The sequence below is a fragment of the Megalops cyprinoides genome, chromosome 24 (genome assembly GCF_013368585.1).
Source record: "Megalops cyprinoides isolate fMegCyp1 chromosome 24, fMegCyp1.pri, whole genome shotgun sequence".
In the NCBI taxonomy this organism is placed as follows: Eukaryota; Metazoa; Chordata; class Actinopteri; order Elopiformes; family Megalopidae; genus Megalops; species Megalops cyprinoides.
The window spans coordinates 1956789-1979220 of NC_050606.1; the positions used below are offsets into that span (position 1 = coordinate 1956789).

General features: G+C 41.3%; 3 protein-coding genes across 12 annotated transcripts; all 3 read right to left on the reverse strand.

The window, feature by feature from the left end:
* Nucleotides 1-1854: 1854 nt before the first annotated feature.
* On the reverse strand, nucleotides 1855-6104 carry LOC118771042 (tripartite motif-containing protein 16-like). 2 transcript variants are annotated; one of them, XM_036518893.1, is made up of 6 exons: nucleotides 5496-6104; nucleotides 4316-4411; nucleotides 3842-4075; nucleotides 3525-3684; nucleotides 3065-3124; nucleotides 1855-2493 (listed from the first exon to the last, which is right to left on the reverse strand). In XM_036518893.1, exons 1-6 carry the CDS (start codon nucleotides 6084-6086, stop codon nucleotides 1967-1969), a joined length of 1668 nt encoding a protein of 555 aa, XP_036374786.1. In that variant the 5' UTR covers nucleotides 6087-6104; the 3' UTR covers nucleotides 1855-1966. The 2 variants fall into 2 exon arrangements, with proteins under 2 accessions (XP_036374786.1, XP_036374785.1); XM_036518892.1 differs by having other exon boundaries at nucleotides 3065-3101; nucleotides 3508-3684; nucleotides 5496-6086.
* A 363-nt stretch (nucleotides 6105-6467) lies between these two features.
* On the reverse strand, nucleotides 6468-9837 carry LOC118771488 (tripartite motif-containing protein 16-like). Its single transcript, XM_036519498.1, has 6 exons — nucleotides 9833-9837; nucleotides 9425-9489; nucleotides 9204-9326; nucleotides 8613-8672; nucleotides 7560-8055; nucleotides 6468-6540 (listed from the first exon to the last, which is right to left on the reverse strand). Exons 1-6 carry the CDS (start codon nucleotides 9835-9837, stop codon nucleotides 6468-6470), a joined length of 822 nt encoding a protein of 273 aa, XP_036375391.1.
* A 117-nt stretch (nucleotides 9838-9954) lies between these two features.
* Nucleotides 9955-19054, reverse strand: LOC118771048 (tripartite motif-containing protein 16-like). Of its 9 annotated transcripts, XM_036518910.1 has the most exons (7): nucleotides 19019-19054; nucleotides 12968-13522; nucleotides 12316-12411; nucleotides 11947-12180; nucleotides 11630-11789; nucleotides 11039-11098; nucleotides 9955-10481 (listed from the first exon to the last, which is right to left on the reverse strand). In XM_036518910.1, exons 1-7 carry the CDS (start codon nucleotides 19052-19054, stop codon nucleotides 9955-9957), a joined length of 1668 nt encoding a protein of 555 aa, XP_036374803.1. The 9 variants fall into 9 exon arrangements, with proteins under 9 accessions (XP_036374803.1, XP_036374800.1, XP_036374798.1 ...); XM_036518907.1 differs by lacking the exon at nucleotides 19019-19054 and having other exon boundaries at nucleotides 11039-11092; nucleotides 12968-13558; XM_036518905.1 differs by lacking the exon at nucleotides 19019-19054 and having other exon boundaries at nucleotides 12968-13558.
* Nucleotides 19055-22432: the final 3378 nt, after the last annotated feature.

A 22432-nucleotide genomic window follows, 5' to 3' on the forward strand; every position in this document is an offset into this window, starting at 1 on the left:
GAGTTCCTCTTTGAATTACCAGGCACAGCAGAGGCATTAAGTGCTGCGTATGGATGTTGGGGTACGAGGATGTCTCTGCTAATTAACCACAATGCAACCACAATCTGAGCAACTCTGTACCCCCCCCCCCCCCCACACACACACCTGTGAGAGTGAGTCTCTGTACACCTGTGTGTCCCATGGGCTGTGCAGGGAATGTTTCAGAAAGCTTACCCAATACCAGAATTATAGATCTTTCTTGTCCTATTTACAAATTCTTGCACACAGCATGTCAGAAATGAAAACCTAATGTTCAAAACCTTAAATGTAGTATAAAGCCTCTACTTCTGCAACAACAGCAACTCAAAAGCTATTTTGAAACAACTGATAAGCATTTTTGAATGAACAGATCATTGAAACATTGAGAAATAGCTGATTTACGTTGTGTAAAATAGACCAACCACAGCTGATTCCAATCTCAATCGGAGACATAGCCAAGTGTTTTATTTCTTTCAGTTACATGGACATACACAGTCAAAAAGGGGACTTTTGGGATTGATTTTGTTCTATGTGGATACAGAACACACAGGAGCAGAGAGAGAAAAAATAGTGTCTGGACAAGGGACAGGAATAGTTGGACAAGGGACAGGAAGAGGACCAGGGAGAGGAGTAGCTGGACCAGGCAGAGGAGTAGCTGGACCAGTCCAAGGGAGAAGGAGAGGTAGGGGGAGAGGAGCAAAAATGCGTGGTGGTGTTCAAAGGAGAGTAAGAGCTGTTGTCACTGATGCTGGTTGGGTCCTGCAGAAATGCCAGATTGGTCCCTACAACACTGAACGCCTTCTTTTGTTTTTAGATGACCTCCACCAACAACTGGTGCCAGAAGCAGAAAGGGAACAGGTGGGGGGAAACATTTGAGATGGGACAATGTAGCATTCCACCATTCACATGCAATCACAAACTGGTTTGCAGCCCACCCAAGAATGGTTTCCCTTTTCCTCCTCCCCTACTTGCCTTTCCTCAACCCCATTGAGGAACTTTTTTCTGCCTGGAGGTGGAAAGTGTATGATCATCGGCCACATGACCAAATGTCCCCCCTGGATGCAATGGATGCTGGCTGCAGAGACATCTCAGCTGAAGACAGCCAGGGGTGGATAAGTCATGCCAAGCATTTCTATCCAAGGTGCATAGCGAGAGACAACATACGATGTGATGTGGACGAGAACATGTGGCCAAGATCGCTGAAGATCGTATAGATTAGAACAGGACTGTTCGTTTTTGTGGGTTTTCCCTTCTGTGCCTTTTTTACTGTATTTGTGTACTTTATTTTTACACATTTGAAACCAAAGGCCATGTATATTGAATTTTTTGTTGATCACTGGCAGCAATTTCATGTTGCTAATAAAGCTTTTACTGCAGCAATTCTGTCACTATTTTCTTCTACTGTAATTCTATAAAGTGAAGATGACTCGTTCACTTTTAGATAGTATGTTGCCAAAAATGCACACATTCGACACTCAACCAAAAAATGTAGAGTGATTTACAGTAAAAGGAAACTGAATTATAAAAAACAATGGATTTCATATTGTCTATTGTATGCAGGTAGAACTGAAACATGAAAAGTAATGCAGTTTTCATAATGCCATCAACTGTTAGTATTTTGAAAGTCGTTGTGCTATGATTGACTATATGTTCCTCTTGAATAGAAAACATGTGGTAGAGTTTTGAAAGAATGATTTGATATTGAGTCAGGTTTGGTGTGTTTTGATAGAGTTAGTGTATGTAGAAAAAGTATTTTTTTTTTTTGCATTTTGAAATGTAGAGTTGATATTTTGATGAACTATTTGGCTAATTGTGTGATGTAGGTGTGTTGCTGTGTTAAGAGTTTAGAAAAAGTATTTTAAGTATATGTAAACGCTTTTTAGCAATTGTAAAAAACTGTAAAGGATTCCCTCTTCCATATGAGTTTAGTTATCACATCATATCTGTTTCATTCCAGAGGACACAGTTTTACAGTTGATCCTGTATCAATCCAGAACCCAGCATAGAGGGGCTGAGTGAATGTGGTCTGGACTCTGTGGAGGAGGGTCATTGTGTGAGAGACGCTGTAGAAGGACAGAGTTCCTGCCCTGTGATCCAGGTACACTCCTACTCTGCAGGAGCGGGGGGCGGGGATTACAGTGCTCTTATTATTGTGCCAGAAAGAGCAACTGGAAGCAGAGCAGCGCAAACTCCAGGACTTTTCATTGAATCCAAACAAGCTGTCACCACTGATTGCATTCCTGCTGATCTCTTTATATGAGACTGCTATATAAACCACATTCCCTCTCCACTCAGCCTCCCAGTAACAGCGTCCAGACAGACCCTCTTTGCACAGCACTTCAGGCCTGTAGTAAAATCTCTCTGAATGATCAGGATATGGCTGCTTCACTGCCCCCTGTGTTACCGCTCTGTTCCTCTCAGACAGACAGAGGTATGTATTTGCTGTGTTTGGGTCCAGTGTGAGCTGGCAGGAATCTGATGGAGGAGAAACACAAAATCAGGAATTCAGATTAATGAATATAATTTGAACTCAATTACACGATATTCATGAATTTAACTATTACTTATGTACTATGTACAGTTTTTAGTTCCTAACATCTTGGTTTTAACGATGTACCATTTTAATATTTTTTCTGGTTTAAAATAGTTTAGTCAATTTTATATTTTGCAAAATGAAGATTTTAACATTCTATCATTTTCTTGGACTCTGTGTGTTTCTATGTCTGTGCAATCTACCCTTTTACTTCATACTTCTACATACTCTGTTATCTTTTCCTTTTTCCTACTATCTATTTCAACATTGTTATGTACTGTCTGTATATAATAAATGTGTTTAATACTATCATTTATTATTCATTGCCATTTATTACAATAGGAGAGATGCTAGCCAGTACACTATTCTGTGTGTATAATACTGCATGCAAGTAAACTGTAACTTCTGATTAAACACACAGGGACATATATCACTGCAGGTCTTAATTAAAATTAAACTGCACTGAAAGAGGTTGTCAGACTTGGTTGAATTCTGCACTGTAAACACACTCACATTGTAAGAACTCTGCTCTGGTCCTGGGCTCTGGAGCCTTTGGAAGATGCACATTTTTCACTGTGGAGGGAGGGGGGAGGAAGACTTTTAGGTCAATTTTAACAATTCAGGTAAACCAAATGATGGAAGCGTGTCTAAAATAATTTCAGTAAATAAGCAGAAACAACATTACAAATTGTACAAAATATTTAGGCCTCATGGGCAAACAGTGTCAATAAAACTATTTGTAACTGAGTGAATATCTAGAAAAAAAATCATACATCTCACATACACACTTATCAAATGCCCACCGTTTGCAATTTAACATAGTGTCTATTGGAAAATAGAATTAAATTCAAACAAGTCAGGTTAAAACCAAGTTTTAAGGTAAGAATCATGGCAACCGCTTGCATACGAATTGTAAAATGTTATGAAATATATTTTACAAACCTGCATATAATGACTTGGATGTCCCACCTACCTGCTCCAGAGATCTTTGCTAATGTCTCCTTACAGATGTTCTCCAGTTGCTCTTTCAGTTCAGAGACAGATTTCTTCACGAACCCAAAAGTGACATGTGGATTGATGGTGATGCTGCGTAAGTCTCCACATCCAGGAGGGACACAGAGAGACTGACAGCTCTACAGACAGACAGGCAGACAGAGAGAATAAGTACACAGTCACACACAATGAGCTGCACACATTCCTGGGAGAAGTCAGGAGCATCTCCATTGGACAACTCTGTGTGAGACACACCCCCTTCTGTACTGCAGATTGGCAGAGAGACAGTGATGTTACCTGGAGGAAATGGATGTGATCCTCTGTGTGTGAAAGCTGCTCCATCTCAGCATCTCTCCTCCTCAGCTCAGCAATCTCCTGCTCCAGTCGCTCCATGACTCCTTCAGTCTGACTCACTGCAGCCTTCTCCTGATCTCTGATCAGCTGTTTCACCTCAGAGCGCCTTCTCTCAATGGAGCGGATCAGCTCAGTAAAGATCCTCTCGCTGTCCTCCACTGCTGCCTGTGCAGAGCACTGTTAGGAGACACAGAGAGAGGAGGGCTGTACATTTTAACTAGGCCTTTCACTCAGCTCTTAGTGGGACCCCAGACAGCCTGTTTCCCACAGTGTGTCTCAGTGGGATTGAGCCCCACAGGGCTGGAAAGTGGCCCAACACTGGGCTTCTCATTGGCTGACTGGGGGAGAGCCCTGACTGAGCCCTGAAATGGCTCTTCCAGCAGCCAGCTGTTGTCTTCTCCTCTGGTCAGTACCCACCGTGAGTGACTTCACAGCCTGTCTCAGATCCTGCAGCTCCTTCTCTCTCTCCTGGATTCTCTGCTGGAATTTCCTCTGTGTTGCCCCCAGCTGCTTCTGTGGGCAAACAACATTTCCAATAATACAGTTCACATCTGCCAATAAGAATATGTTATGTAATATTTACTATAACTATGTGGCATATGCAGATCAGTATGTAGGAATAAACTTGCTTTCTATTAGATAGGTCCCTGACCAGTATAAGAGTCAGATCCTCACCAATCAATGTGATAGGTTTATTAGCAGTCAACAGGAGATTTCCATGCTTCTCCATGTAAGTTACTGGGATCTCTTTAACCATCCCTGAACTAACTGGAGATGCTAAGCACTTTTGTTTTACCAATGGTGTGTACATTTAATGTGTGGTTATTTGCTGGGAAGTAAATATCAGCAGAACAATCACACTCTTGACAGTTGAGACACCAGCTATAGTGTTCTGTAGTGTTCATTCTGCTCTAACACAGACTCAGTGGATTCACCCATGCTCACTGTTTGGATAGATGGAACCTGTCTGCCATGAATGATATTGAAGTATTAATTTATCAGCATTATCCAAAACTGTGTCCAGTTTCCATCAATCAGTTTGATGTAACAGAGCCTTTGCAGAGGGAACAGCTTCTACACAGTGTGTGTGAACTGGCTGCTCCAGTCGTGCTGATTCCCATTCAGGGAGAGAAAGGGGGGTGAGGGGTGTGAACAGAGCCACACACAGAGAACTGGAATGTCTTCACTTCCTGCTCTGACTGATGTATTTTGTTGAAAAGTTTCTTCCTTATTTAATTCTTTTCATTGTCACAGGTCCATGACTGAATTTGAATGAGAAGATATTCAACTGCAGATATCAGTGGACATTGGAAAATCTTGTTATGCGATATGTTGAAATTATACCATAAAAAAACTTTATTGCTCAAGGGAAGTATACTGGTCTAAAAATGATTGTATGTACAGGAAGAATGCTTAAATGGTATGCATATAATTCAGCTGTAGAAACATTAGCGGCATACAAAGACTAGAATGAAATTAAAAATTGTTAAAAATCTGTTTTAGGAGGCTGACTATACTGCACATGTAATGAATGGAAGCTCTATATAATTATATATTCTAACAGTCCCACAGTTGTAACAAGACTTGCTGGTCTTACCTGTTTCTCAGTCCTTTTTGCTGCAGCTGAGACTGTATCATGGCCTCTGTGTTCATCCATCAAACACAGATAACAGATACACTGCTGATCAGTGCGGCAGTAAATCTCCAGTAGTTTGTGATGTTGAGAGCAGATCTTCTCCTGCAGGTTTGCTGTGGCCTCAGTCAGTTTGTGAGACTTCCCTCGATTGAGTTTATCATGAAGATTTAGATCAGTTTCACAGTAAGAAGCCAAGCACTCCAAACAGGACTTGACAGCTTTGCGCTTTCTCCCGGTGCAGACATCACACGCCACGTCTCCAGGTCCAGCGTAACAGTGAGCAGGAGGAGCAGCTTGGAGTCCTGTCTTCTTCAGCTTCTCCAACACTTTAGCCAGCATGGTGTTTCTTCCCAGAACAGGCCTTAGGGTGAAAGTCTGTCTGCACTGGGGACAGCTGTATACACCAGTTTGATAATCTTGATCCCAGTAGCCCTTAATACAGCCCATACAGTAACTGTGTCCACAGGGAATAGTCACCGGATCCTTCAGCAGATCCAGACAGATTGAACAACTGAACTGGTCCTGCTCCACTGAGATACTAGCTGCTGCCATTTTACTGCACACAGTAACTGACAAACTGTCTGAGAGACAGAGTTTAGTTTCATTTTCCTAGAAATGTGCGTATGTATGAGAGAGAGAGAGAGAGAATTCCTGTTTCAGAGCTGCAGGAAGTGTGGATTTGGACTGAAGCCAGGCTGAGGAGAGAGTGGAGTTTAATGATTCCAATCCCTCACTCTGTAGTGCTGCTGTATAAATATCTCCCACAATCCCTCACTGTGTAGTGCTGCTGTATAAATATCTCCCACAATCCCTCACTGTGTAGTGCTGCTGTAAAAACATCTAACATACATTGCTGTACTGCTGTAGGGAAATGTTACTCAGACTGCACAGTCTTTCATTATGTAATAATTTTGACTTTCACGTGTCTTTAGCTTAAGGGATATGTTTCTTTTGTATGAGCTTTGAGTGAAATTTAACTTGCTTCACAATTCTGACAGAAGCATCAGTTCATTGAAATGCATCCCCCCTCCCAGAGCCAGGTAGGGTCCCCTTTCCTCTTTCAGGGCTGAGAGCATGGAGTTAGCCGCAATATTCTATTGTTCCTCTGTTTAATGTATTTATAAAGTACCATATCAAAGGACAGGTTCTCCACGTGGACTCACTGTTCAGTCACTGGTCTGTAACTCGCATGTGCCACATGATCTGATTGGACGATGGAGGCCCAGGTGAATGTTGTGTGATGAAAGTCGTGAGACTTCTCCGGTGTCCTCTGGATGACCACAGCTGGAGTTCCTCTTTGGATTACAAGGTACAGCAGAGGCATTAAGTGCTGCGTATGGATGTCGGGGTACGAGGATGTCTGTGCTAATTAACCACAATGAACCACAAAGTTCTTTCTCTTTCTTTCTTGTTTTAGTGCTGTTCACTGCACGCTCTGCAGGGGGCGCCAGATCAGTTTGGAACTTAGCCAGGTAGTTGACATGCATGAATGTAATTATTGAGTCTGGAAGGAGCAGCAGCGAAAACAGTTGATAGTCATCCCAGATCCTCAGCCCTGCAGTAAAACCACAGTAAACTGGGAAACTCATGAATGTAGTAATACCTAAAGCTGGAAATGCCAACTGGGGATACATCCTGGACTTTTAACAGTTCAAATTACTAAACAATGATGATGGTGATGATGATGATAATGATAGTGATGATATTTATTTTTCAAACACACATGAATACATCCAACCAATAACTCTCTCCAGCACAATCTCTCATGTCGTTTAAACAAAAGTAAATCCATCAAATGTTAAATATTTGTTATTAGTTTGTTGTCACAATTTGGAATTTGTTCTAATTTAATTAATTTTAGGGAAAATATACCTCATATATACAATCTTTTTCAAATTAGGGCACATAATTTACAAGAATTTCAGATTCAAAGGTCATGTTTCTTATTTCATTTTAAAGGCTTCCCCATTCCATTCTCTGACAATATTTATGTCTCATTCCAGAGAACACAGTTTTACAGTTGATCCCCGATAAAGCCAAAACCCAGGATAGAGGGGCTGAGTGAATGTGGTCTGGACTCTGTACAGGAGGGTCATTGTGTCAGAGACGCTGTAAAAGGACAGAGTTCCTGCCCTGTGATCCAGGTACACTCCTATTCTGGGGGAGGTAGGAGCAGGGGTTTCAGTTTTCTTGTTATTGTACCAGAAAGAGTACTCTGAAGCAGAGAAGCGCAAACTCCAGGACTTTTCATTGCGTCCAAAGCAGCAGTCATGCCCATTTCCTTTCCTGCTGATCTCTTTATATGAGACTGCTATATAAACCACATCCCCACTCCACTCAGCCTCCCAGTAGCAGCGTCCAGACAGACCCTCTCTGCACAGCAGTTGCTGCCAGAATTGAAATCTCTCTGGATGATCAGGATATGGCTGCTTCACTGTCCCACATGTCACTGCTCTGTTCCCCTCAGACAGACAGAGGTGTGTATTTGCTGTGTTTGGGTCCAGTGTGAGCTGGCAGGAATCTGATGGAGGATAAACACAAAATCAGGAATTCAGATTAATGAATATAATTTGAACTCAATTACACGATATTCATGAAATAACTATTACTTATGTACTATGTACAGTTTTTAGTTCCTAACATTTTGATTTTAAAATGATGTACCATTTTAATATTTTTTCTGGTTTAAAATAGTTTAGTCAATTTTATGTTTTGCAAAATGAAGATTTTAACATTCTATCATTTTCTTGGACTCTGTGTGTTTCTATGTCTGTGCATTTTACTCTTCATACTCTGTTATTTTTTTCCTTTTTCCTACTATCTATTTCAACATTGTTATATACTGTCTGTATATAATAAATGTGTTTAATACTATCATTTATTATTCATTGCCATTTATTACAATAGGAGAGATGCTAGCCAGTACACTATTCTGTGTGTATAATACTGTATGCAAGTAAACTGTAACTTCTGGTTAAACTCACAGGGACATACATCACTGCAGGTCTTAATTAAAATTAAACTGCACTGAAAGAGGTTGTCAGACTTGGTTGAATTCTGCACTGTAAACACACTCACATTGTAAGAACTCTGCTCTGGTCCTGGGCTCTGGAGCCTTTAGAAGATCCACAACTTTCACTGTGGAGGGAGGGGGGAGGAAGACTTTTAGGTCAATTTTAACAATTCAGGTAAACCAAATGAGGGAAGTGTGTCTAAAATAATTTCAGCAATTAAGCAGAAACAACATTACAAATTGAACAAAATCTAAACATCTCAACAGCAAACAGCATCAACAAAAATATTTGTAAGGAAATCACAAAATAAGTAAAAGAAACATGTTAAACTAAAACAAACTCAGTCCCTTAGAATGTAACCATAAACCTTGTCCATAGATGTCAAAGTTCCATGCACAGTTATCAGAACATCCAACATTTCTGATACTGCTTATTAATACTGTGGTAAAATTTCACTTAATATCACATGTACACAGCCTTCTCTGTGAAAAAAGAAACAGAAATCCAGCCAATGTTAGGAAGTTAACATTGTGTCCATTGAAAAATTGAATTTGGTTTCCAAAAACCCAGGATTCAGTCAAGTTTTAAAGAATGAATTGTGGGAGCCAACTGCGTACAAATTGTAAAATATTGTGAAATATTTCACCAACCCTACCTGCTCCAGAGATCTTTGCTAATTTCTCCTTGCAGATGTTCTCCAGTTGCTCTTTCAGTTCAGAGACAAATTTCTTCACGAACCCAAAAGTGACATCTGGATTGATGGTGATGCTGCGTAAGTCTCCACATCCAGGAGGGACACAGAGAAACCGACAGCTCTACAGGCAGACAGACAGACAGAAAGAATAAGTACCCAATCAGACACAATGAGCTGCACACGTTCCTGGAAGAAGTCGGGAGCATCTCCATTGGACAGCTCTGTGTGAGACACGCCCCCTTCTTTTCTGCAGATTGGCAGAGAGACAGTGATGTTACCTGGAGGAAATGGATGTGATCCTCTGCGTGTGAAAGCTGCTCCAGCTCAGCGTCTCTCCTCCTCAGTTCAGCAATCTCCTGCTCCAGTCGCTCCATGACTCCTTCAGTCTGATTCAATGCAGCCTTCTCCTGATCTCTGATCAGCTTTTTCACCTCAGAGCGCCTTCTCTCAATGGAGCGGATCAGCTCAGTAAAGATCCTCTCACTGTCGTTTAAACAAAAGTAAATCCATCAAATGTTAAATATTTGTTATTAGTTTGTTGTCACAATTTGGAATTTGTTCTAATTTAATTAATTTTAGGGAAAATATACCTCATATATACAATCTTTTTCAAATTAGGGCACATAATTTACAAGAATTTCAGATTCAAAGGTCATGTTTCTTATTTCATTTTAAAGGCTTCCCCATTCCATTCTCTGACAATATTTATGTCTCATTCCAGAGAACACAGTTTTACAGTTGATCCCCGATAAAGCCAAAACCCAGGATAGAGGGGCTGAGTGAATGTGGTCTGGACTCTGTACAGGAGGGTCATTGTGTCAGAGACGCTGTAAAAGGACAGAGTTCCTGCCCTGTGATCCAGGTACACTCCTATTCTGGGGGAGGTAGGAGCAGGGGTTTCAGTTTTCTTGTTATTGTACCAGAAAGAGTACTCTGAAGCAGAGCAGCACAAACTCCAGGACTTTTCATTGTGTCCAAACCAATAGTCATCACTCCTTCCTTTCCTGCTGATCTCTTTATATGAGACTGCTATATAAACTCCCCCCCCACTCCACTCAGCCTCCCAGTAGCAGCGTCCAGACAGACCCTCTCTGCACAACACTTGCTGCCAGTAGTTAAATCTCTCTGGATGATCAGGATATGGCTGCTTCACTGTCCCACATGTCACTGCTCTGTTCCCCTCAGACAGACAGAGGTGTGTATTTGCTGTGTTTGGGTCCAGTGTGAGCTGGCAGGAATCTGATGGAGGAGAAACACAAAATCAGGAATTCAGATTAATGAATATAATTTGAACTCAATTACACGATATTCATGAAATAACTATTACTTATGTACTATGTACAGTTTTTAGTTCCTAACATTTTGATTTTAAAATGATGTACCATTTTAATATTTTTTCTGGTTTAAAATAGTTTAGTCAATTTTATGTTTTGCAAAATGAAGATTTTAACATTCTATCATTTTCTTGGACTCTGTGTGTTTCTATGTCTGTGCATTTTACTCTTCATACTCTGTTATTTTTTTCCTTTTTCCTACTATCTATTTCAACATTGTTATATACTGTCTGTATATAATAAATGTGTTTAATACTATCATTTATTATTCATTGCCATTTATTACAATAGGAGAGATGCTAGCCAGTACACTATTCTGTGTGTATAATACTGTATGCAAGTAAACTGTAACTTCTGGTTAAACTCACAGGGACATACATCACTGCAGGTCTTAATTAAAATTAAACTGCACTGAAAGAGGTTGTCAGACTTGGTTGAATTCTGCACTGTAAACACACTCACATTGTAAGAACTCTGCTCTGGTCCTGGGCTCTGGAGCCTTTAGAAGATCCACAACTTTCACTGTGGAGGGAGGGGGGAGGAAGACTTTTAGGTCAATTTTAACAATTCAGGTAAACCAAATGAGGGAAGTGTGTCTAAAATAATTTCAGCAATTAAGCAGAAACAACATTACAAATTGAACAAAATCTAAACATCTCAACAGCAAACAGCATCAACAAAAATATTTGTAAGGAAATCACAAAATAAGTAAAAGAAACATGTTAAACTAAAACAAACTCAGTCCCTTAGAATGTAACCATAAACCTTGTCCATAGATGTCAAAGTTCCATGCACAGTTATCAGAACATCCAACATTTCTGATACTGCTTATTAATACTGTGGTAAAATTTCACTTAATATCACATGTACACAGCCTTCTCTGTGAAAAAAGAAACAGAAATCCAGCCAATGTTAGGAAGTTAACATTGTGTCCATTGAAAAATTGAATTTGGTTTCCAAAAACCCAGGATTCAGTCAAGTTTTAAAGAATGAATTGTGGGAGCCAACTGCGTACAAATTGTAAAATATTGTGAAATATTTCACCAACCCTACCTGCTCCAGAGATCTTTGCTAATTTCTCCTTGCAGATGTTCTCCAGTTGCTCTTTCAGTTCAGAGACAAATTTCTTCACGAACCCAAAAGTGACATCTGGATTGATGGTGATGCTGCGTAAGTCTCCACATCCAGGAGGGACACAGAGAAACCGACAGCTCTACAGGCAGACAGACAGACAGAAAGAATAAGTACCCAATCAGACACAATGAGCTGCACACGTTCCTGGAAGAAGTCGGGAGCATCTCCATTGGACAGCTCTGTGTGAGACACGCCCCCTTCTTTTCTGCAGATTGGCAGAGAGACAGTGATGTTACCTGGAGGAAATGGATGTGATCCTCTGCGTGTGAAAGCTGCTCCAGCTCAGCGTCTCTCCTCCTCAGTTCAGCAATCTCCTGCTCCAGTCGCTCCATGACTCCTTCAGTCTGATTCAATGCAGCCTTCTCCTGATCTCTGATCAGCTTTTTCACCTCAGAGCGCCTTCTCTCAATGGAGCGGATCAGCTCAGTAAAGATCCTCTCACTGTCCTCCACTGCTGCCTGTGCAGAGCGCTGTTAGGAGACACAGAGAGAGGAGGGCTGTACATTTTAACTAGGCCTTTCACTCAGCTCTTGCTGGGACCCAAGACAGCCTGAAATGGCTCTTCCAGCAGCCAGCTGTTGTCTTCTCCTCTGGTCAGTACCCACTGTGAGTGACTCCACAGCCTGTCTCAGATCCTGCAGCTCCTTCTCTCTCTCCTGGATTCTCTGCTGGAATTTCCTCTGTGTTGCCCCCAGCTCTTTCTGTGAACAAATAGATAATTTCCATCTTACATTCGCAGTATAGAGACCAGTTAAACACACAAGTTTTATTAAAGGTAATTCATTAGACTGTGTGCCACTCTGAGGGTCAGAAAGTAAGACATTATTAGCCTTGCAAAGAGCACAGCTCCTCATAGGTACTCGAGTGATGGTAATTTGTACTCAGGTTTCTATTCTGTGAACAGAGCTGTCACAGAGAGCTGATTCATGTTTACTTCCTGCTCTTACTGTTTTATTACAGCGGTCTTTAGACCCAATGACCACTTCCTTATTCATGTTAAAAGGAAAGGAAAAAAAAAGTTGTATCACGTTGGGTGGTAAAGTCACAGATCATTACATCATTTAGCAGACGCTCTTACCCAGAGTGACTTACAAGTAACAGCATCACTATATGCCTAGAGTAGACTTTGTAAGGTATTACAAGAGGTCAGATGGATACAGATGAGATATCAATATTAGACAATGGTATAACTTTAATTTTCAGTACTTAAAGTAGATGCCATCTTTTAAATAGCACCTACTGAGTTTATGCTCTTACCTGTTTCTCAGTCCTTTCTGCTGCAGATGAGACTGTAATATGACCTCTGTGTTGATCTACCATACACAGATAACAGATACACTTCTTATCAGTACGGCAGTAAATCTCTAGTAGTTTGTCGTGATGAGAGCAGATCTTCTCCTGTAGTTGTGAGGTAGCTTCTATGAGTTTGTGCTTTTTTCCTGGGTTTATGTTGTTGTGAACCTGTAGATGAGTTTCACAGTAAGAGACCAAGCACTCCAGACAGGACTTGACGGCTTTGCACTTTCTCCCAGTGCAGACATCACACGCCACGTCTCCAGGTCCAGCGTAACAGTGAGCAGGAGGAGCAGCTTGGAGTCCTGTCATCTTCAGTTTCTCCACCACTTCAGCCAGCAGGGTGTTTCTTCTTAAAACAGGCCTTGAGGTGAAGGTCTCTCTGCACTGTGGACAGCTGTAGACACCAGTATGATCATCCTGATCCCAGCAGCCCTTAATACAGTCCATACAGTAACTGTGTCCACAGGGAATAGTCACCGGATCCTTCAGCAGATCCAGACAGATTGAACAGCTGAACTGTTCCTGCTCTAGGAGATCTCCAGCTGCTGCCATTTTACTGCACATACGGTCTGAGAGAGAACCAGAGAGACAGAGATAAGTTTCGTTTTACTATAAATGGGTGTGTGAGAAGAGGTGGAGTGATTTCTGGTTCTACCAGTAGCTGCAGGAGGTGTGGTTTTGGATTAAAGCCAGACCAAATTTTACTGCTCAGACTAACAGAAACGGAAGTAGAGATAAGTTTCGTTTCTCTAGAAATGTGCATGTGTGTGAGAGAGGGAGAAACTTCCTGGTTCAGAGCTGCAGGAGGTGTGGTTTTGGACTGAAGCCAGGCTGAGGAGAGGAGGCTGAGCAGAGAGTGGAGTTTAATGATTACATAAATTTCTTTTATGTGTTACTTTCTTACAATATAGTATTTTTCTACTTTCTTTTATTAATTAAATGTACTATAAACTCTTTTTAGATTATTTGTTCATGAATGTTTTTATTTTAATTTTATTTTATTTACATCAGGTCTCGCTTGAAAATGAGATCTCTATCTCAATGGAATTCACCTGAACAAATAATGGTTAAATAAATAAATAAATAAATACCTCCCACAATCCCTCACTCTGTAGTGCTGTTGTATAAATATCTCCCACAATCCCTCACTCTGTAGTGCTGCTGTATAAATATCTCCCATAATCCCTCACTCTGTAGTGCTGCTGTATAAATATCTCCCACAATCCCTCACACTGTAGTGCTGCTGTATAAATATCTCCCACAATCCCTCACTCTGTAGTGCCGCTGTATAAATGTTCTATCCTTCCTTCAGAATGTGTTGTCATTATTACCATGCGAGTGGTTCTGTTGCTTCCTGTGCAGAGGTACTGTGTACTTGCTGTGTCATCGCTTCAGCTTGTCCCTCCCCTTCGTGATTGACGAGGTTCCCAGAATGCACTGGTCTGTCTTTTTCGGGAATATGGATGGAGTTGCCCATTGTAATTTATGTTTTAGAATTGACCATTTGCAGACCAACCAGTCAAACGGCTTTTGTACGGTAATACTGAGGGTTTTGCTGATAGGACCTGTGATCACTTTGAGAGTGTTTTATGACATGTCATTGAACAGTAACAATCCTCAGAGACTGGTTTTCCCCATCCTGTAGGATGAGCCAGTTCATTCATACTCTGTCAGTTTCTCAGAGGTTTATATCTGATTTTCTGTTATGATATAGAATTTTCGGTCAGGATGTGTGGAGAGCAAGCATTGGCTCTAACCAGCCATGTGTGTAGTAAAAGGTGCATTATATCTCTCTAAATACAACATTAGCTAGGCATTACCATTACGATGAGGATGAATATAGGGGGGTTTGATTCCCCGCTGGTACACTACTGCAAGGTACTTAACCCAGAATTTCCTCAGTAAATATCCAGCTGCATAAATGGATAACGTGTAAAAATTGTGACCTATGAAAGTCGCTGTGGACAAGATCATCTGCTAAATGGCAATAATGTCACATAATATAACCCCCATTGCCAAAACAAAACTAAACCAAAATTATGTTTAACAGTGGACCCGGAGGTCAGCAGAGCCACAAGCGGCATGGTGAGATGTTTAAACTCAACAGCATTCAAACAATGAAGACACATTAGGTAGAAACCTGACTTCGCCAAAGCTTTTCAAATGCAGTGCTACCAACACGTCTATGCATGTGTATATGTATGGATGCATGTCGGCAACAGTCAGATGACAAGGTAATAAGATGGCAGTGTTTAGATTTACAGTAAATATTCTCACCAGGTTTATTCAACTTACGACAATAAATGTCACTGACCTGAGGTGCAACCTGGCAGGGGTCTTCAGTCTTACTTCACTCCTCTAATCTCTGAAGATTAGAGATTGTCTGAAGTCTGGCTTTTTCCATTTGTTGTTCAGACCCTCGATGTCACAGAACACGTTTCATCTCAGCGCTAATTTGTTCTCGTCTCCAGATGGAGTCTCTGGCCCTTTGTTCCTTCCCCAGTAACGTGCATCAGTTTGTTAAAGAGAAATAAATAAGTTTAAACGCATATCACTTTGAAGAAATTCCATATTCTGAGGGCGTTACAGGAGTGCTGAGAACATTTGGCAGAGGTACAACACAAATCTTCTGGAGATCCAAATGATATAACATCCCCAGGCTGGGGCCATATAAAATTTTATTGATGAGGTGTTTTTTTTATGACAATAGGTTTGTCCTTTTGGATATCAGCAACAGTCCTTTATCACGTAGTTTTTGCTCATGGTACCTATTGTCTGAAACATAGATGAAATGAAACACTTACATGACAAATTCTCACAAACAATGCCACAAAGCATTTCCCTCATGTCAGCCTGCTTAACAATAGTAGAAACAGTTTGCATGTATAATATTGGTGCATTTGTGCTAAATGTAAGTACTGTATTCTGTGAATTTTATTACTTTAGAAATTAAGAGAAAAGAGGACAAGAGAGAAAAAATCCTTTTTCAGATCAAACTTCTCAGACAACATACTTACAACACTGTGGTAATGTTGTCAGAATATTATGCTTTTGCCTGATGTCATTTCCAGCTGTAGAGTGCAACATAATGTCATTAGGACAGCTGTTTCCCTTCCAGATGTTATAAACAGCAGCTGTTGTTTACGTGAGGCGTTTGGGTAAAATGTCATTCTTGTGCCGGGATAAGAACTGTAATTCACACCGATCTCCATCGGTGCCTCCATATGGCCCCCGCTATGAGCTCATTTTCCAAACTCCAGTGCTTTGTAATTTCCAGCGAAGTTGTGCATTCTCTGTGTCAGGGGCGTTCCTTGTGACTTGTGTCTCCGAAGGTGATGTTCCACCTCAGTATACTGCTGCTGTAAAAAGAAAAGGTCAGGGGCTAAGTCAAGTTTTCCTGGGGCTTGTCTTTTTTTTTTTTTTTTTTTCAAGGGAGATCAGCGTCGGTAGGTTGGGGAGGTTATAGCTACCTTTATGATAAATAATATTACGCCTTCGGGTGCTGCAAGTCAAGTTACACAGTCTGTTACTTTTGCTATAAACACCTCCTTTTTCAGGGCGAAAATATTCGGGGCTAGGCTTAAAATATTCGGACCACAGTCCACGGATACTGGATATCCTAAAATGCATTTATTTATTTTTTTAGTTTAGTTTTGTTTTTTTTTTGCTCTCGGTTCCTGATATTTCAGTTCTGTTGACAAAATTATTCTCTGACTGTAATTCCTGGGAGGGGCTGGAGAATTTATTACAGCTTATTAATGAGCTGCGAAGCTTTGAGGCTCTGTTGCTCTCTCCCATTTAAAATAAAAATAGAATAAATAATTATCTTCCTGTTTTAGATATCATCTACTGTACCTTTGAGTGACGTTCTCAGGTTCTCAAAAGGTTCTCAAAACCAAAAATGACAGTGGTTCCAAACCGTATGTAGTAATTTATAGAATAATGTATTAAAGTAATATTAAATAATAAGTCTGTTTCTCTCACATAAGGTGCTGCAGTTTTCTCATTTGCAGGTGTGAGAGCACCTCTCAGGGAAGCATTTTCCCATAATCCCGTGCTGTTTGCTGTATGGTGCTTCACGCCAGACCCATCTCATGAGGACTTCAGGGCCTTTTTTTTTTTTTATTAATCTGGGGTCTGCTCTGGAAGGAGGCAATTTGTAAGGCCTCTGATTTAACCATTCCCTCCATTTCCTTTACCCTTGGAATTAATCCGACCAATCACAGCACAGCCGGCGAGTCAGGCTGCGACTGCCGATCGAGACACTCGAATTACCCACATGAAAAATGTATATGAAACTTTAATATTTCCTTGGGTTCTTTCATACTGTTGGGAATAAAGTATCTGGACACGCGAGTACATATGAATGTTTTATGCGTATGAGTACGGCCCGGAGTGACCCGTTATATTACATTGGCTGCGCCCGACAAGACCGATTCAGATGATTAAAAAATCAGGAGTGAGGATCAACAGAGGAGCAGAGAATAAATATATATAGACTGTATATTCAGATTTGCTCATATGAAAACCTTACCATGTTCATATGGACATTCAGATTGTTTGGTGACCCACAGTGACTCTTGACAGCGTGAGAGATCTCCCCTCTTATTTCTTTCTGACAGGGACAGGGCGCTCACCTCACAAGTTCACCTCACGAGCCCCCAGGTGACGATGGACAGGCTCTGAGGTGACTGTGTCACCCCAGCCCAAGCCAGTGCTAACGCCACGCCCGTGTCACCCGCACGGGGTCCAGAGGACGCTGAGCCGCCTCCCGGCTGTCGGGCACAGGAACTCTGGTACGTTGAGATGAGGTCCCACTGCCAGCTGAGTGCAACAATCCACCACACTAAAAAGAACAAAAAAAACCCCACTCCATTACGAGGTCTATAAGTAAGCGCAGCTGGTATGGAGGCTTTCCCTGTATCAGTGAACTGCTGTTAAATCAGAAATCTACACCTTGGGCAAATAAGGTGAAAATAATGCCTAAATAATGTGATTTTCAGTTTGTGAGATGAGTTGTCCCTTTTCTGAGGATCTTATACATTCTTCTAAGGCTTATGTATAAAGGCTTATGTACACTATGTCATACTTTTCACTTTAAGACTGTTAAAGAGTTGGTTTTGTATAAATGAAATAAAAATGAATAAAAAGAATCACAGCCTCACTGTGGCACATATGAAATCCAGGGCTGAGGTTTGCCACTGTAATTTGCATCTGCATCATGCATTAATCAGGCCCCCTCTGCCCTGTCAGGGGAAGGTGGGGGGGGGGGGGGGGGGGGGGCGATACGTGCGCATTAAATGGCGGGATTAATTGCGGCCGCTTGCACCGCAGCAGATGGAGGCAGAGGGCAGGCGTGAGCCGCTGCGGCGATTAGTGCGTCAGACACATTATTACTGCAAAATCAGACCTCTCTCTGAAACATCACCCCCACCCTGGCCCACAGCTGTCCTGGACACGGCTGTCACGCGGTGAGTCCCAGCTATTTTCTCCTCCTCAGAAAAAGTAGAAATGGCATTAAAAAATGGGATTTTAAAGTTCCATATGCAAATGATTGCATTGCAAAATGAATGCAAAACTAATCTGCATATACGATAAAATATGTGCCATGACACATATATATAGATTTAAAGTATTGACCGATATAATACACAATAATTGACTCCAGTCAATAATGACTGTAATTGTTGTGTAACTGCACATTACATGTCTCACTTCATATGAGTGGATTAATACATATGATACCTTTTTCAAACACAAAATGCACACACACACACACACACAAAGACATATAGTATGTATATTGTCATATGACTGAAAAACATCAGAAGTCTACAAGTTTAGATGTAAAATTGAATTTACTGCCCAAAGTCCTCATGGCGGACTGTGTAGCTTGATTGACGGATACAGTACATTCACAGTGTGATTGTGTGTTAGCGTATTACTGTTAACCACACCAGATAGGAAACCAGTTCACCCACTTTACCAAGCGCAGAGATTGGGTAGATGCACGTGAGTGTGTGTGAGAGAGAGAGCTGATGAAAGCATGTGTGTGTTTGTATGTGTGTGCATGCCTATATTTGTATCTTGTCATAGTTTTAATAAGTGATGTTTGCACAATAGGAGCTGCAGACAGGACACTAATGGAAAAGATGGACCAGAGAGATAAGAGGCAATGAACCACAGCTGAACCCCACTGGTTGTATTTGGTTCCCTCTGTGATAATATCTCTTTCATGGGTCACATTAAACAAAGCCTCCAGAGACCAACACAGTGATGACAGAATGCGACAAATTATACAATGTTTACAATTTATTTGTTTATTTTTGCCCAACATCTCCAACCTGCTAGATGTGTCACATGTTTTAATGTTTATATATTTCAGGATATTTAATTCTTACTGTCCCATTCTGTACCTTTAAATGTATTATTGGGGGACAACTGTGCTGTGCTTTGGTAAGGTTTTCTAATAAACTTTCATATGCAGTTATGTTCATCCACACGTTCAGCACTCTTAAAATTCTCACATCTTACATGCATTAGACAAACAATCAAAACAGATTTGTTAGTGGTGCACTTTAAGATAATGTTTTCGCAACGCTTTGGGTAGAGTTCGTTTTAAAAACTGCCAAAAAAGGTGGGGAAGCCGGGATAGAACTGGAAATGGAATTGAGATAACAGTCATGTAGCATTTATACACACAGCTGTGCACAGAGGCATCATTTATACATGTATAATACATATACTGCATAAGACAGATCACCGTTCTTTCCTGCTGCAATAATAGTATTAATACATCAAAACGTCACACCGTTCACACACACACACACACACACACAAACACATATACACATGCACACAAACTCAAACACACACACACACACACGCACGCATGCACCCACACACGCATGTGCACATACACACTCGTTGGCTCATTCATCACATGACACAATGCTATACAACATGTTGCAGTCTGCCGTGTGCGTAATCGCACATAACAGGATTCCGCTGGTACGGATCGCAGGCACAGAGCCGTCAGCAGCAGATAGCTCTGACATGATGCACGCTTCTGCCAGGCAGATCACGCATCTGGAATGCACTCAACATGGATGGGAAATCCCCCCCCCCTCGTTTCCACGGCGAGGTGTCACTGTGAGCGACTCCCCTCGGATGGAGGGACGTTCCAGATAATGGGAGAGGACAGCGCTGACAGAGATAGGAGACATTTCATCAAGCCATTGAAGAGCCAACCCAGATCTCCCCCTCGCTCCCCCCTCCAAACTTAATGCCCCCGGTCCTGGGAGAATCAGCTGAACCGGCTGCCATCAATCACGGCCCTGCCAGCCAGCGTACACACGCTGTCATCTGTGAGGTCATGCACAGCTACACACGCTGTCATCTTCAATTTCGAAAAACCCCCACCTTTTAAATCCTCAGCTACCCGAATCATCTCATGGGACAGCGGGCAGTAAGGAGGGAAATCATCCCCAAACGCACTGGGCCTTCGGAAGAGTTGTCCTTCACACGTTAATGGCGTGAACAAGAAACGCAACTCCAAACTTTCCATAAACAAATCTATTGCTGTCTCAGGACACCAGGAGCTGAGCATTATGGGATTTAAAAAAGAGCCCGACATGTTTTACTGGATGCTTCACAGAGGTATAAATCACATTTTCTCTCAGATTTTTCTCAGACTCGACTCCTAGAGGGTCCCTATAATTTACCACCAATAAAAGCTGCAGTTTAGAGCATAAGAGTAATAAAGAGTTGAACAGTGGGTGGCTTTGGTTGCAGTGCTGTTCCATATGACGATTGTAACACCAACAAAAGAATGAAAAAAAGACAAAACAAATATCACACTGAGTTTAATTTCACATTCAACAATCGCAGCTAAAAACCTATACTTTTTAGAAATATTTCTTGAAGTGAATATTTTCTGATAGAGTGGCTCTGATTGGTCCAAAGGAAGTATGGATGGATTCATACAAATACTGTTATGGAATGTGTGATCATAAAGCAGTGTATCGCTTAACTTTGGTGAACAGTTTCCATTGAGATTAACTTCTTTTTATTATTATTACATATTTTGTCACCGACCTGATGGAGAAGTCTGCTGAAGGGGCACTATTCCAAGGACCAGGCTACACAGCAGAGCTCAGGATAGATCAGAAAGGGAATATAACAGGGGATGGTTTTCTGGGGGATGGGGAGAGTGTTGGGGGAGGGAGGGGAGTTGGGGCAGAGGAAGCAAAGTGGATGAACACTGGCACCGGTACTGGTAGCCCCTGACCCGGGGTAAAAGTGAAACTCCCTGAGTACACAGTGAGGACAGGTCTGTGTCTAGGTATGACGATGTGGTCAGATCAAACCCAGGAGCTTATTGTAACCGCCGTGGGTGAAGAGCAATGGAGATGCTAACAAGAGCAAAGAGCAAGACAGGCAAAATATCAGAAGAGCCAGGGGAGGGAGGACAGTTATTCTGTAGAAACTGGCCACACCCAGCAGTCTTGTACTGCAGAATGTGGGAACACCTGAAGGTGCCTTTGAGAGTGGTAAAGGGTTTCACGAGGGAGGAATGGGAAAATGTGCTGGAGTGATCGGAATGGACCTAGAGGACGTTTCTATACATGCACTATTTTTTGCGTTTATGATGTGTGGTGACTCGAGGGTATTATGTTATCTTACATTACTGTCATTTAGACAATCTTGTCCGGAGAGCTTTACAAAGGTTACCATTTTATTCATTGATACAGCTGCATATTTGCATCTGGGTTAAGTACCTTCCCCAAGGGTAAAACAGCACTGCCCCCATGGGACATTGAACCAGTAACCTTTTGAATATGAGTCATGTGCCTTACTACTACGCCACAATGGGACCTGTGATATAAGGAGTAAGCAGGGGAATGTGGTAATAATTCCATATGGTGATTGGGTCAGTAATTAGCAATACTATGAGAAAACATTAGAACATGGCAACAACAAATCATTTTGATTGGTCACCTAATTAGCAATACTATGGGAAAGCAAGAGAATGTTGCAACAACCAAACGTTTTGATTAGTCAGGTATTAAACGATAACATGAGAAAGAAAGAAAATATGGAAAAAATCTAAGCTTTTGAATGGTCGACTAATTATTGATAGCATGAGAGAGCAAGAAAATATGGTAACAACATGAGCTTATTTGCACAACTAATTAGAGATAGTATGAAAAAGCAAGAGAAGGTGGCAACAACCAAACCTTTCGATTGGACAACTATTAAGTGATAACATGTGAAAGGAAGATAATGTGGCAAAAATCTAAGCTTTTGATTGGTTGACTAATTATTCATAGTGTGAGAAAGCATGTGAATGTGTTTAAAATCTATGCTTTTGATTGGCTGATTCATTAGTGATACTATGAGAGAGCAAGAGAATACAGGAAAAAT

What these genes read in the sequence shown, in the direction of transcription:
- LOC118771042 (XM_036518893.1), bottom strand. Translation starts at nt 6,086, where the DNA reads ATGGCAGCAGCTAGTATCTCAGTGGAGCAGGACCAGTTCAGTTGTTCA. An exon ending in CAAAAAGGACTGAGAAACAG is followed by an intron (nt 4,412 to 5,495) that starts GTAAGACCAGCA and finishes GTTTGCCCACAG; the next exon opens with AAGCAGCTGGGGGCAACACA. An exon ending in AGGCTGTGAAGTCACTCACG is followed by an intron (nt 4,076 to 4,315) that starts GTGGGTACTGAC and finishes GTCTCCTAACAG; the next exon opens with TGCTCTGCACAGGCAGCAGT.
- LOC118771488 (XM_036519498.1), bottom strand. An exon ending in CAGAGCAGAGTTCTTACAAT is followed by an intron (nt 8,056 to 8,612) that starts GTGAGTGTGTTT and finishes ATCCTCCATCAG; the next exon opens with ATTCCTGCCAGCTCACACTG. An exon ending in GGGTTTTGGCTTTATCGGGG is followed by an intron (nt 6,541 to 7,559) that starts ATCAACTGTAAA and finishes ATTTCAATGAAC; the next exon opens with TGATGCTTCTGTCAGAATTG.
- LOC118771048 (XM_036518903.1), bottom strand. Translation starts at nt 13,558, where the DNA reads ATGGCAGCAGCTGGAGATCTCCTAGAGCAGGAACAGTTCAGCTGTTCA. An exon ending in CAGAAAGGACTGAGAAACAG is followed by an intron (nt 12,412 to 12,967) that starts GTAAGAGCATAA and finishes ATTTGTTCACAG; the next exon opens with AAAGAGCTGGGGGCAACACA. An exon ending in CAGAGCAGAGTTCTTACAAT is followed by an intron (nt 10,482 to 11,038) that starts GTGAGTGTGTTT and finishes CTCCTCCATCAG; the next exon opens with ATTCCTGCCAGCTCACACTG.